At 37.1% G+C, this 16,061-nt stretch overlaps 1 protein-coding gene across 5 annotated transcripts in view; it reads right to left on the reverse strand.

Annotated features, from left to right (window-relative positions):
* Positions 1 to 16,061, reverse strand: part of SMOC2 (SPARC related modular calcium binding 2) — a 138,322-nt gene that overhangs the window by 67,182 nt on the left and 55,079 nt on the right. For 4 of the 5 annotated variants that reach the window (XM_050316000.1, XM_050315999.1, XM_050315998.1 and 1 more), the window contains exons 3-7: positions 14,668 to 14,774; positions 13,470 to 13,569; positions 7,438 to 7,485; positions 3,052 to 3,135; positions 2,181 to 2,255 (exon numbers count right to left, since the gene is read on the reverse strand). In XM_050316000.1, coding sequence (XP_050171957.1) covers positions 2,181 to 2,255; positions 3,052 to 3,135; positions 7,438 to 7,485; positions 13,470 to 13,569; positions 14,668 to 14,774 — 414 coding nt within the window. The remainder of the gene's footprint in view (positions 1 to 2,180; positions 2,256 to 3,051; positions 3,136 to 7,437; positions 7,486 to 13,469; positions 13,570 to 14,667; positions 14,775 to 16,061) is intronic. The other variant, XM_050316001.1, reaches the window with a different exon arrangement.

Raw genomic sequence — 16,061 nt, forward strand, 5'->3', positions numbered from 1 at the left:
TTATTTGCATCTCAAGAATTTCTTTGAAAGCACTTGGGATAGTATAAAACAACAAAAGAAAATGTAGCCCATTATGACTAAATTTGGCTTCATTTTTTATATAAACACAGTTCCTATGCAGAGATAAATTCTGCTCACTTTACTCAGACAAATACTTTTCAATAAGCTTTCTGGTGTTTGTATGACCAAGTCTGAATCAAAGTTTGCTAAGCAAACTGAGTAAAGAAGACATCTATATTTATCTATATTGAAGCTTGGAAGTGGAAAGGTGGTTAGTTTATAATCCAGTGTATTCAGTGACAAGGTCTTTTCTGTTATGTGCACATAACAGTCCAGAGTTCATTCCCTGTGGATGTTCCCAAAAGCCTTGGCACAACTCTGAGAGGTAATAAAGGGAAAATCTTAGTGTTTTGAAGACCTTAAAAATATGTTTACTGAATATCAGTTCTGTTCAGCCAGCAAAAACTACTTGTAAATATTCAGTCACTGACACACATTGTACCTGGGAGTCTGGAAGAGAAATACTGTCTACCACAACTGTTGAAAACAATGCTTTTAGCACCTAGATTCACCTTGGTTGATTACGTCATTTTACATATACAAGAGAAGATACAGCAGAGAGTGCAGTAGTCCCTTCTGGCACATCAGGTACACCTACAAATTACAGTAAGTTTGGCTACGTAGTGTCTCCTGACTTACTTCTGCTAATCTGGGTACAGCACCACAGTTGTGAGTAAGTCCTATTAGCAAGTCCAACACAATGATGCTTTTGATGCTAATGCACCATGGGCTGGTTTGTCTTCTTTTGTAAATGTGTCTTTAGATAGATTGGAGGTAACAAGTTCCAAAAATAAACCCATCTTTTATTTTGTGTGTGTGTGTGCGCGCGTGCTGAAGATTGGGCTTCCAGCAGCTGCACTTCAAACTCAGGAAGTCTTGCTTTAGATCAAGACTCGAACACCGTAAAAATTAAACACTCCTAAAAGTGACCAATTTCTGTGCTCAAATTTTACACAACAGAAATCCCAAAAGAATTCTGTTCTTGCTTACTCTGACTAAAGAAATGACAGAATAAATCTCCAGCATGAAAAGTATTTGCTTCCAACTTTTGTCTACACTGTGTTTAAGTTGCCTCTTTTAAGCACTTTCTGGAGAATCAAAGAGAGGAACAAGTACTAATAATTATTGCTCTGATGTTAAAAATAGCATTTAGAAAGGAATCTGTAAATCTCTTAGTAAGGATATGTCTTGCTTTCTTTCTTATGTTGACTGTCTTTCTTTTAATCCTTTTGGACTTCAATTCAGTAAAATATTTAAGCGCAGTACTTAGTGTAAAGCATAACTTCAGTTTCTACTGGATTTGAAGCGTGGTTTTGGGTGATTTACTGAATCATAGCCTGCATTATTAATGTTTCTTTTCAAACTCAATATTTTTCCAGAGAAAATGAAACCAGGAAGATTCTCTAAAGTTTATCCCATTGAAAGGAAGGTATAAAAATTTATAATCCACCTAAGTACTGAATGTATCTGAATATTATAGAGACTTCAGTGTTAGGACATTCACCTAACATTCCTAATCCAGGTCCACAAAGCTCAGTTATAAAGAGTGGTGAAAATAAGTAAAACCAGAATTCAACAATTATTTTTAAAAAGCAATATCATTAATTCACTCTAAGCTGGTGATCAGTCTGTAAATAATAGGTAATCAATGTAGCAAAAACCTGATAACACTGTTTTTCAAAATCCTGTTTGCTGACAACTGGTTTTTGAGGGAGTTTGGTTTTTCCAATTTGCCTCCTAAGATTTACCACCAAACAAATGTATCCCAAACTGTCATTGTAGGGGCACCTTCTTGCTACACATCACCCCCAAGAAAAGGAGATAACAAAGAGACAGAGAACAAAAGGAATTGCAAAAACTAAATGTCAAATCCACTAACAGGTGCAAATAGATGTGAGCCAGAGACTTTAGTGGACTAGTATCATTTTAGCCAAATAAAGTCTGGACAAAAATACTCCTCTATTAACAGAAATTATGATGCATGAGCTTACTAAATCACCATCACACAAATCATTAAGTCACTATCCTACAATGACAGTGTAAGCATAATGGTTATTAAAATGGCTTCATGCATGTCTTCACAGGAGCTTTGCAAAGCAAGGGCAACATAAGTTTCTTACCTGAGCTTTTATTGGTTTTGTTTTGTCTACTCTTTACTTGTTCAGTCCACAGTGTAGGATAACGAGAGGCTATATCTAGAAAAAAAAGGCAACAGAAAATAGCTTACAAATGTTAACATTTTTTAAATGTTACTAGCAACTAAAGGGCTAGTTTTATAGATACAAAGGTCTTAAAAAAAAAGGTACACTGGTTTGTATTAGGACAGTCGAAATCTTTATACATACAAAGGCATGAATAATCCCTTCCTTATCCCATTTGTACAAAAGGTTGAAAGAAATACTTTTAGACTAAAATTATGTTTAATTAGAATAAAAATCTCCCAGAGTGGACCCAAAATATATAATGACTTCAGATCCGATTCTGCAAGATTTACAAAGACTGGTAAGGCAGCCACACCATAAAACTATTATTGCATGCAGGCCCTGAACTTTACATTTACTGAGCACCAAAATTCTCCAGAGGCAAGTAAGCCTGACAAAGCATCAACCTCAATAGTAATACTACTAGGTAATATGCTGAGAGTAGAATTTACCCTTTAATTTCTTTATTTGAACATACAATTTTAACCTGCACTTTGGCTCAAGTTTAAAATCTGTGTCTGCCCTCAACAGTGACAATTAAATTTGCTGATGCTGGTGTCCACAGCTACAGTTTCATCTCAAATCAATCCCACAAAATTCACTGTTTGTAAGTAGAGATTCTATCATGTTTGTTGTCTTTGAAGTTCCTGAAAAAGGTACAGATGCTTGCAATTCTTGCAATTTCTTGCAACTACCCCAGCAATTGCAAATACTCTTAAGGTAGCATTTGATGTTATGGAATACAGTCCCTAACAGCATAGTTTAATACCACACTGTTAAGTTTGCTCACCTTCTTCATCACCTTGAGGCTGAGTCTCCAGTGCAGGAGCTGAGGCATCATCTGAATTCAGAATGGAAAAGATTTGCAAGGAGACTACAATTATGAGAGTAAGCTAAATAAGTGTACATACATAATTGATAATAATGATTTGCACATAGCCCCGGCCAGTAAACAAACAATAATTTAAACATTTTTTTATAGACATTACACAACACAGATATATTACATACACAGACTACATTTTATAAATGGATGATTTTTGAGGTTGCGGCTGATGAATTTATTGCAGGGTCTTTCATGATGCATGAAGTCATCAAGTTGCTCTCTGGACTGTAATTCTTCATTTCTAATACTGAACATCGATACCTATGGATTGTAACTGATAAATTACCATTTATAAATAAATAATTAGATAAATGTTTAGAATAAGTAAAACCTGTGAAAGCAAAAACAGTCCGGGGAGAAAGAGTGGCTGCAGACAACTGGATGCCTTAAAATGAAAGGTTTTTTCAGCACAGCAGGATCTATTTAAGAGTCAAGCAGATTTTATAAGCAAGATTCAAAGATTTTATAAGTAAGGTTCACAGATTGTATAACCAGAATACTGTTTGCAAAACTGTTATCGTCTGGTCATCCTTCGCCATCCATCCACTACCAACCATTACTGAAAAAAAAAAAGGGAGGAAAAATTACAAAAATGACAAGAAGATGTGAGTAATCTTAAGTTCAGTAAAATACAGTGGACATAGCGCTAGAAAAGACAAATTCAACATAAAAAAATTATTCAAATTAACATTTGCTAGGAAGAGCATTACCAAAGATCCATCTTTATCTTATTATATTATTGCTGTTTAAAATTATTAACAATATTGGGTCAGTATGATTCAGGAGGCCATGCTAGTACAGATTTTCTAGTTGTTGTTTCCTGTAGCATGGAGCTAACCCCAAGACTAAGGTAAATAGTAAATGCAAAGGTTTTATTACTATTTCTTGCAGGTTCACAATTGGATATCAGACCAAAATAGTTACCAGATTGTTTTCCTGTCATTTTCATGGAAGATATAATCAAAGGTAACTGAGAAGTTCTACTGTCATATAGCCTTACCAGGGCAAAAGAGAGCAGCAGCTTTAAGGCTAACACACTATCTCTTTCCCTTTCTTCTTGCTTCTGCAACCCAAGAGAGCCTGCTGTTCTCTTTGCTGTCTGCATTACTGTTTTGTTAAATCTGCCTTGTCTTTATGCAAACCATGCAGAGAATTTGGGGGCATTCTGACCTTCACCTCTAGAGGTCACAGCCTAGTACGCAGCAAATACAGATACCAAGTAAATACTGATAACAGGTAAAACTGAATTTTCATCCGAGGAATAGTGACCTCCATGTTCCTCGCAAAACCAAAGCAGCAGCAACAAGAGCTTATTTCAATGTAAAACGATTTAACCAAGGAATAAAGAGATTTCTTTTAAGAGTGCTCATTCTTCATGTCCACACAATGGCAGGGTTCTTTTCTCCAATATCATAAGAGACTGTCACTTCTCATTAATTTTGCTGGAATTTTTGTGATGTCCTCTGGGTGGTGGAATAAGATCATTGATTAATTTCAGAGGGACTATCGAGTATCCTAGTGTACTGAAAATCAAGACATATATTTAGATCATCAATCAGTATGTGATTCAGAAAACCCAGAATTACAAAGGGTAACTTATCTATAAAGGGCAGATATTACCAAGAGGCAAGACAGAAATTCAGACCAGCATTTAAATGACATTTTTCAAATCATGTTTTGGTCCACAATTTCAGTTTGTGACACATTTGGTCTTATGCTATTACCTGAAATTCATACACAATGCTGTAACTTTAGCTATTATCAGGCCAATCAAAATTGTTCAAGAAGCATATAAAACAGTTTTGGTTTGTTTTTTTTTTAACTCAACAGATATTTAATGATTTATATGAATTAGACATCTGGCAAACTACTTGCATAGGCCTTCCTGAATGGCACAAGCATAATAATAATGGCCAGTCTTCGCGAGCGAAGATCCGGGGAAGGTCTTTCCACCTTCCAGCCTGCGCATTGGATTTTTTAGGTGAGACACAGTGTGCGCAGAACTGAGCCCACCCTTTAATCCTAAGGTTCATCTGCCGGGGCCAAGCGAGCTTGGACGGTGGCAGCGAGGTCCTTAGGAGTAGGTGGGTTGCCTTTAAGGGCTAACGAGCCCCACCTACCCGGGAGTGGCCCTGACCGGGAATCGAACCCGGGTCTCCGCGGTGATAGCGCGGCGCCTTTACCCCCTAGACCACCAGGGGCTGAATGGCGCAAGCATACCAGTCCATATATGCATACATTCAAACAGAAACCTGATTAAATTCTGTTTGCTGTCGGTGTTTAGTTACCATGAACATAGTCCTGCAGTCAGAAAAGAGTCAGAAAAAAGGGATGTGATCCCAACTCTGACACCTATGTTTTTCAGAGTCTGAATATTTTTTTTGGATAGAGGAGAGAGCTGCGGGGCCAGAGAAGATGCTTGAGGAATTAGCTTTTAATTTTCATTTCTGTTCAGTTTGATGTTTAAATTCACAAATGCAAAGAAAGCTCCTGAGCTCCAATATCTACAGCTAGAAATTTTCTTTCAGTATTGGAATACCCAGAGAAAGCAAGGTGCACAACTGCAACAGATGTGGCTCACCGGGTCTGTATCTATGAGACATCTTGGTGCATGAGACTGTCAGGTTAAGTCCATACAGTCTCTTGAGTAGAGTCCTCAAGATCACACCTTGGAGGTCTGGAGCACGTCTTCTAGAGCAGTGAGAACACTGTGAACCTGCCTAAGTTTGCTGGGCTACAGTATGGACAGGTGCTCCCATGCAGGCACCCCTGGTTAGTCCACAGGAGCATGCAGAGGAAAGACAAGCAGAGAGTTTCACATTTATTTATGCCCTTTCAAGCTGAGCTACAAAATACGTTTTACTGCACTGACTGAGAAGCTGAAGCACAGGTAAAGAGATGATCCTGGTCGCTACTCTGACAGTCTCTAAAGAGTTTGAGATGTCTCTGACAACATGACTTATTTAAAGTATAAGGCAGTAACCCACTGGAAGAAGGGTGGGGAGAGGAAAACAGTAACATTTGAGAAGAACCAGGGACCGCCTGTGAACCCGGTGAGAGGCCCTTTGTGCTGCAAGCTTGTGCTGGACAATAAAAACATGGCATGAGTAAAATGCAATCATGTCACTTGAGACACAAATATATGTGGTGAGAAGGGAGATTTGATAAGTTGTGTTCATTTCCTTGTTCTGTGAGTGGTCATTCAGGGTTCAGCAGCTCAGCTACCATGGCCACAAACAAAAATAAAGGATTCCAGACAAGTTTTATATATGGAATAGTTCATTCAGTTCAAAGCCAAAAATGAAAGTTCTGACCTAAAGTAAATAGGTAACCTAAGGGTAGTGGAACCCGCAGTTTGTCTGGAAATACATGAAGAAACAATTTTCCACCATTTTGTAATTATTAGCCTTTAAAGAAGTAGTAATTTTTTTAACCTAACAGCACTATAGTTTGTTTAAATGTTGGGTATATTGCAATACTGCAAAAGCTCCTGCAAAAAGACACTTCAATTTACACTGTATCAAACAGATAGGCATTAACATTAGAACAAAAATTAGTAGCTTCTTTAAAATTAATTATTCAGTGTAACTGATAGAAATATTCAGTATTTAAAATTGTTTCAAGTGATTAGAGAGTGTATGCTTTAATTTTGTTTAAAGCATAGATAGCTCCCTCATTTAAATCTACCAGCTATGCACATCAGATTTTGTCCTGCCAACAAGATATACACCATGATCTGAATCTAACAACAACAATAATCTGGCCATAAATATAAGACATGAGATGAATTAATCACAATATAGAATAAATTGATGGGTCCAAGATAACTCAAGCACCGATTGCTATGGAAATACACGGAGGACTCCAGTTCCCAAGATTTTGATACTGCAGAATGCTGTCTTTATCAAACAGACAGAATAATCTCTCCTCCAGAACAAAAAACAATATGGGAAAATATTTCAGAGTATAGCTATGGGAAGGAAAGTTACCTTCCAAACAGCACAGATTTGAAAACTCTGTAGGACTGAGACTAAAAAATACAGTGTCTATGTGTATATATATATAAAAATATAAATACATGCATACATATATGTATGTTTATACTCATAAGTTTACTAAATATCTACAATGCAAAACTAAAATGAATAATATGTACACATGTATATATATTATATATGCAGCTATAATACATCAAAAATATGTATTGATAATTTAGATCTATGGAAAATCACAGTAGTTTATCCCAAAGCTACTTTCAGTTTCTGTTTAAAGGCCAACTAAGATATTTACCTGTTTTGCCTGCACCTTCTCGTTGTGGCAACTTCTCACTCACTGAACCTGCAATTGGAAAAAGGAATTAACTGGAAAATATTATTTTTTCTTTTAATATGTTATCTAAGAAACGCAGTTCACCTCTAATGATTCATTTCTGTATATTACAGCAATAAATATGAGCAAATCTTTCCCTTGCAAACCAAAGATTTTAGCTTTGCCTGACTTCTACATTTGTGTACAATCCGTACACTATCAGACTCTACTTCTTGGCCACCACAGGACCTGAGAAAGAGATAACATTAAACACTACATAGACACGTGCAAGAACATGCTTACATGCTGCAGAGTCACCATCTCCCTTCCCCACTGCCCCAGCCAGGACAGGTGCTGCAGTAAGAAGCATCACCACTCCCTCGTGGTCCCTCAAAGTCTTGACCACACACCTCAGATGCTCTGACAGGCTTTTTCAGCCTCTAGCCTAGTCCTGGTTCAGATTAAAACCTGCCTCTTTCTGCTTTAAACACCTCAAACAAAGCCTTGTGGAAATCCTGTGCTGATGTGGGTAAGCATGTGTGTTTGCTGGGGCAGCAGGAACACAGCACCTTTTTCTGAGTTTGAACCTTAGCTGGTTTCAGACACATCCATAGAGTTGTGGGCCTTAGGAAAAGTGAGAGCAGAGGCAAAAAGAGAGTCAAGAAGATTACAAGAGGTGGGTTTTAACAGCTTACTCTACCAGCCTGGACTCCATCCAAGAATCCAGTCTTGTATTCAGGGCACCAAAAAATGGAGAATCTACTAGTTTTCTCAGTAGTTTTGTTCACGAGGCTTTAGGGTTTTAAATGGAAATACTTCCTTATTTCTTGCTTATGTGTCATTATTACACCTGTTTTTATGATTCTAACTCCTAGCCACTTTTTAACAATTTATTTGTCTCTGCTCCATTAAAAATCACCTTTAAAAGTGATATTTTTCTCTCTGAAGAGCCCACGAGAAGGGATCAAAATTTAAAAAGCATGGATTCTATAAATTCTTAACACATAGTCTCTTCTTACATACACCTGCTTTAATGAAACAGTAATAAATCCCAACACATATCTGACACATGCTTGTATGTGTTTGAAATAATTTGGTTGCCTTAACTTTCTATATTTATTCCCTCTGAAATAATTATGTTCACTGTGTTTAAAACAAAGTGAAAAAAAAAAAAAAAACCAAACCTTGCAGCACAATAAATCTGTTCTAAAAGGACATTTTAAACAAGAGAACCCACTAAATCACAGGCTTTGCCTACCATGCTGAACCCATGGTTACTTCAGCAGGAAGTTTAGACAAGGAATCTGCCAGAGGGAAGATGCCTAATGTCACAAATCTGCTCTGATGATTTTAAAGCCTCTATAAAAGAATACTGGCAATGCAGCCAAGCTGGTATTACCTTCTGAAGGATTCACTATATCAAAAATATTCTTGTTTAGATGTGTTTCCTCTTGCGTCAATAGTGTATTTTTATTATATTATGTTTAGGTCAACAGAAATTCAATATACTTACGGATGCATCAGTATTAACTCAGGCAGGAAAAATAAATTTGCTATCTTGTAGGAATTATATCCAAGGGTGTTTGGAATAGTTTACTCTAAATAGATTGCAATACTAATCCATATTATTTACTCTGAAGAGGAGGCAGATTTTTCCATTTATGCTGAAGCCGTAGATCTGAGTTTTTTGGTGCTTGGCTTGTATTTGATAAAAGGCTCAGCTTGAACTCAAATAAGACGTTCCAGTTTTCGGAAGTACTACATACAAAATTACAGGTTTTTCTAATTGCACTAAATACCGGTGATCCAATCTTTCCTCAAATTTCATCCAGTTACAATTAACCCTGTAGTATCTGAATTTCATTTTGATGCACAAGCTTGTAATCATAATTTTCTTGCAAATCCAGAGATTTTAGACCTGACACTCAACCACACTAAAGCATTCTAAACTATTTTTTAATTTGTGAATAGAAATGAGGTCTCAGCAGGGAGAATGTGCGTGATGAATGCCACTAATACCCCCTCTGCACCAAACACCATGTGAAGCAAAGCCCCAGTTTGGCACCAGTGTTTTCTCTCTATGTACATTCAGGACTACTAGTGTAAACTGAACTTTAAATTCAGTTCATGCCTAAGTAATTTAACACATTAGTGTAACATATATAATATTCCACAAGTTAAACCAACAGGAGAAAAATCTTTCCAGATACATTCAGGTTTCTCCCTCTATACGTGAAACGGTAAGAACGACTACGCGATATTCATGTACAGTCAGGGAGAATTAAGTTCTTTTTTCTGTGCTTGGATTTTTTTTTACCCTAAATTTTCATGGAAAATTTATAGATGGAGAAGAGAGTGGCACTTACAAAGACTAACTTTATCATAGTGAATCTAATTTCATTAAAAAATGAGATGAATGCTAAGCAAATTAGGTTACTGGGCTAATATTTTAAGAGTCTTAGGGAGTTAACAAAAATATTCACAGAATTTCCTACAAAGGAAAACATGTGCCCTTCACACTATTCCACCTGAAATTTTCAATTTATGCAGCAGAAAGAGTTCTTGTTGTCTCCAATATCAAGGTAAGGAGGAGCTATTGCATTGTTATCTTTTTTCCAACCATTTTCTGAATACATTTATGGTAGAAATACTTCTATCTTCAATGGTGATAGGAATTTGCGTTTGCAAGTACTCAGGAAATTGTATCTTCAGTACTCTGGATGAATCCTCACATTTGCAGCAAGGCAAGAAACAAAGGCAATTTCTAACTTATCTAAAAGTTGGGCTATGCAATTTGGCTTCCAAGTACACTGTAAGCAACCATTTTTTGCTTAGCCATCTATCCATTTATGGCCATGATTAATTTAATTTCTTTTTTAAAAAGCAGACATATTCATGCCTTAGTTTATTGCAAACCCCACAATTCCACCCAGTCTCACTCCAACACCCTCTGAGACACAATATGCTTCCAGGGAACAGGATGTGAGTTTTGTGGTTTGTGATTTTAGCGTATCCATTTTCAACAGTTCTGAGCATACGTGACTGGCCTTCAAAAGAGAAGGTGAAAGTCTATTATTCTCTAGTTTAGATGATGACTTCTGATGTCCTACCAAGGAATATTTGTTATGTAATAACTGAATGCAGATATCAAGATAAGTAAACTTCCCATGCTATTCTTTATATCACCTATGGGTGTATCTGAATGTGTATGTATAGGCAAAGTAATACATAAGAGGAAAGAATTATCAAAGGATGGATATTTTTCTTCAGTTGACAAAAACAATATACTGTAAATTTTAAAAGTAAATTCCCTCCCCAAATATATTTGTTTTCATCATATTATCTGATCATAATACTATACAGGTTGGAAGAGTTCTGAATTTCTAAAGGGACTTACTTGTATTTTGGCCATAAGACATAATTACGTCATAATCAAAAAGTAGCAAAACTTCTTTACAGGAAAATAAACATGTCTCCATACCTCTGCAGTCTCACTGGCAGAAGCTCAAAATAGTTAATAGGGCATAAAACCCCAATAACAGGCAAACACTGTATTTTATAACGATAATTTAACACCTGCTTCTCAACTTCTGCCCCATTTCCCAGGACTCAGTGCCTATGGAATTTCTGTAGTTCCCTGCAGTGCTGATAACAGAGATGGAGAGCTGTAAAAATGTCTTTTTTTATGTCTGGTGTTCTTTAGTGAAAGTACTGGGAGACATTCATCATTTTTAAGGAGCTTTCTTTTTAATGCTGTCATGAGAATGTGTTTGATTTACTCTCCTTCTCCCCATTGCTCCTACAATAGTGAAGATTATTTCCATGGAGTAGAATGGCATTCTGGGATTTATCATGAGTGTCTTAGCAGTACCAAGTGTTGGTGTGGGAAAAACTGGAAAGTATAGAAGAACAGCCTCTTTCAGGAAAATATGTAATTAAAACAAAGATTCACATAAAACAGCTGGAGAGTCCTGCATTTTTAAATGCTGCTTATGACTTTCACCTTTCCAGATCTTTTGTCTCTAGCAGAAAAGACAGTTTAAATGAGAGCAACCAGAACAAACCACTGAGCAAAAAATGGCTCATACAGCTATTGTTGATACATAAAAAATACACATATGATACTTTTCAGAGTGGAGAAAACTTTAGAAAGCATCAAATTATGCAGCTAACCAATACTACCAGTTAGAGAAATGTAGAGGCTGCTTCACATATCTGGTATCACACTGTAAATGTGAAGCATGGATAGGAGATGGAACCAGTAAACCAAAGTCCTAACTGCCCAACCTAAATTCTGCTTCATATTTCCTCTATTAAAATCCAAATTCTTACAGGCTGCCATGCTCTTCTTTCTTATTTCTGGGTATTCACCAAAATCAAAGGTAGTTCCACTGGGGTAAAATAAAAGGCAAGAAATTATCCCATAATTTAGAATAGCACAGTTGATTGGATGTGTATTTGAAGAAGTAACCTAGAACAGAAAATTAACTGCACATTTTCATTAAAACAAGGAATTTTCCCACATTCTATGGTAGCACATTACCTATGAGAAAATAATTACAAAAACATCTTGAATGTCTGTACACATTCTCCTCTTAAGGGTAGAGGTGGTAAAAAGTGATCCCAGGAGAAAAAGGTATGGCGCATGTAAATAAAAAATTTTGCATAAGTGTTTTTGAACTAACTGTAACATCAAGCCTACAGAATACATGGAAGCATGTGAAAATGCCTGCAACATCAAAAATAGCAAGGCAGTTCCTTCATCAAGCCTAGAAATGGACAACAGTATTAGAAGAAATGGCATTCCCAAAATACTAGTTAAAACAGGAGTACATCTATTTAACTTCAGTTGAGCCACTGAAGTTTTGATTGTAATTCCTGCGGCATAGCCGTACTAAATACAGGAATGGGAATCAATGGTGATCTGGAAAGCATCAACAGTCTTAAAGGAAAAAAACCCAAAACATCTGTTTATCCTAAACAGATGGCAATTTTGAATATATAGTGGGAAATGGGAGAAGGGTGCAATTGTGCATCAGACTTTCATTCTTCAATATAAGAACAAAGTTTTGCCTTATTATGCCACAATAAGGTTCTTTCTGAGAAAATCTGCAGCTGTCTTCTCTGCTGAATGAGAAGGTTTTTCCAGATCTCTCAAAACTTAGCCAATTTCTTAGCAAATTTCTTAGCCAATACCACTGCAAAATCCCCTAGCATTTCAAGCCTTACTTCCAAACTCCGCTGTAGCTGGACTTCTTTCCTGAGGGACAAAGGAGATGTGGTGAACAATAAAACATGAGAACACTGATACAAGAAGGGGAGGAAATGTGCAGAGATAGTCCCACAGGGTCTCATAACAACTGAAAAATTACCCACAATCTTCCATGGAGCAAAATCAGAGTCTGCATACTCACCTGGGCCCCGGAGCAGTTTATTTATCTCTGAGCTACTAAATTCAATTTGAGTGCTACTATGACCTTTACCTAAACATTTCTGTAAAAATAACTTCCTTTCCCATCCCCCAGAAAATGAGCTAAAGCATTCTGGCAGTTTATTTGCCAGGCACATGAATAGACCTTTGAAAGCAACTAGGGTTAGGTTTCTGTAGAGATAGAATAATTCTTATATTAATCTACTAATTACACTGGAACTACACTACTGCAGCTTCTCCTCAATAATATCAGATACAAATAGAAAGAGTGAAATTATAGAAACTCAACAACATTTTGAGCCAAAAATAGTGGCATGCGTTATGAACTATATGAAAAAAACCTATTTATTGAACTTTCAGCATCAGGATAACCCTTTTTTCAGAGATGTCAGTGAAAGAACTTTCTCAGAACCTCATCCAGTTGAATTTTGCCACTAAGGATGGGCCATCCACCAGCACCTGTTTCTGTGCTTAACCACTCTTCCAGTGAAGAATCCTTTTCCTTAAGTCTAGTAAGATGCTACAGATAAACTCTGTTATTCATGACACACTGTCATATCCTGGCCAGCCAAACAAGATTTACCTGGGCAGCGGGGAGTTTTGTGGGCCACAGCAGTACCACTGATAGGACGACCATTGGGAGTGACACACCAGCAGTATCCAGTGTAACTATGGCACTGAACCTGTCAGAAACAACATGAACCATGTACAGCTCGTCAGACATATGCCTGTTATCCCAGAGCATTCATACATGTGAGTACAAAAGACTAATCCAGCAAACTATATTGACAAGACCTAGAAGAGGAAACCAATTTGGACCTAATCTCAGTCCTACATATAACTTTTTTAGCATACAGCATATTTCAAGCAAAGTGTGGTAGGTCCTTCAGAATCAAATGAAAGAGAAAACTATTGAAATATGTGATTGTTTACAGCCTATCTTAAATGACTGAGATGCAGGTGTTATAAAAACTTCACTAAGAAGTTCCTCAAGGGACACATAAACTGTTCCTGAAGCAAACAATCTTGAGGTTTTTTCCACATAAAGAACATATTGTTCCACCCACTGAAGGAGCACGACAGAGTGCTTCTGCCAGCATTATTCATATCCCAAGCTGTCAGAAAGGAAACTCTTGGAATTCCGCTTAGAAATCAATTGCATTATATTTCCTAATGGCCAACATCACTTCCCTCACTGTGTCTCATGCACAAATCCACAACCAAAATGCAGTACAGAGGTAGCAGAAGGTGATTTTAACTGGAATATGTATCACAGGCTAAGCTTCTAACTGTGTCCCTTCTGAATTCCATGATCTAAGCTAAGTAAATTAGTCTCAGAACATATGCTTGGAGAGAAATTCAGCTGAGAATAGGGAAGAATCCTGTATGATTCATGCTTTAGCACTAAGACATGGACTCTGGTCGCAAGATTTCTGGCTCAAATCAGGAACAGATCAGAAATTCCAAGCATTTTCCCATCTAATGAGTATTCAGGGGGCTGCAAGAATGACTCAGCTGCCTCATCCTAGAAGAAACAGGGAGAGTATTACACAAACAATAGTAATGTTTGGCTCTTTTGCTGGCCAACTCTGAAAAAAAGAACAAGGACTCTGCACATAACGTGGATTTTCCTTCAACTTTCTGATGTCAGTGTTAGCACAAATTACATTTAACTTTGAAATTACATTTCTCTTCATTGCATTTGTCTCCTCTTTACCCTTTTCAAACGCACATATTCTGACTTTACTGCCATGCGAGATACTGAATGAAAAAATTTCAACCTGACTGTATGTGCCATCATCATTGCATTCTGGGATAAACACTTGCTGGAATTCTTTGCGAGCTTGTTCCTGGGTATACTTCCTCTCAGCCACACACCTGGAAACATCTAGAGAAAGGAAAAAGACAAGTCAGTTGAATGATGCAATATGAAGAAAAGGTGGGTGAACATCTCTATTCTGAAAAAGGAAGACGGTTCAGACATTTGTGTAAAGAGAAACAGAATTTTAATCAGTGAAAATGTAGGATCACTTGCATTATTTTTAGGGAAGAAAACCAGTGAAGGACGATAATTTCTGGACAACAATACACAACTGGGAAACAAAATGAAGAGACGCCTAGTGATATAACCTTTCAGTTCCAAATGCTGCCAAAGAGCAGAAGCCCGAACAGGGTTTTCCTTTCAATTTCTCACAGCAGTAGCTGCTGCATTACACCCACTGCACAATATTCTTTCACAACTGATGGCAGCACCAGCTTTCTGGTGCTTCAGGAAAGGCAAAGGAGGCAGCAAGAGCATAGCTTCCTTGTACTTCCTACTGAGAATTCACACATTGCTTACTGCAGTCAGGCAGCAACCTCAGCTGTGACTACAGATATCCATATCAGGCTTGTTTAAAAAAAATAAATTATATTGTGCAGCACAGGGACTTATTGGGAAGATGATTCAATAATAATTTTGGACATGACTAATTTATAATATGCTAAAATTTAATGTAACAATTTATGATTTAAACATGGTGCAAGCCAAGTCTACCACATAGTCCTTTTTTGTCCACTGAGTGGTTTCTTGCACCATCTCCTTTATTACCTGGTACTGGTCTCCATCCAAGACAAGTTAGCAAACCAGTTAGCTTTAATTCAGTGGAGTTTCTATTGTCTAATAAATTATATTGTCTGCTACATGTACTTTATTTCAATTAGGCAGCCAAGGGATGAAAAAAGACACATAATATAAGCTGTTGTACCTTTTTTGTGTTTAAAGACACTACACAATTTTAGCATGTTGCTGATGCATAATCAGAACTGCTGATGCAGAATTTGCATGAGCTAAGCAATTTCAGTAAAAATGAGAATACTAAGTGAGTTTAAGGTAGTATTAATGATTTCAAGATGTGACTTTAGCATCCAAAGTAAAATGATCTCAAACATACAAGCAGAGAAATTTGCTGCTTCTGATCCTTGTTTTGTTTAAATACTGTTTGACAGAAACTGTTCAGTGCATACCTGTGAGACAGGAGTACTGGGTGATTTGTTAATGTCTGTGAAGTTCTTTGAAAGAACAGGGACAGACTTTTTAGTCCATGCAAGATGCACATTGAACAGAAACTGAACAGTGAGGCAACAACACTTGACAGGGTTTTGGCATTCCCAGGAGCACACAGGTGACCCAGCT

The sequence above is a fragment of the Myiozetetes cayanensis genome, unplaced genomic scaffold (genome assembly GCF_022539395.1).
Source record: "Myiozetetes cayanensis isolate MyiCay16 unplaced genomic scaffold, myiCay2020 scf2-11, whole genome shotgun sequence".
In the NCBI taxonomy this organism is placed as follows: Eukaryota; Metazoa; Chordata; class Aves; order Passeriformes; family Tyrannidae; genus Myiozetetes; species Myiozetetes cayanensis.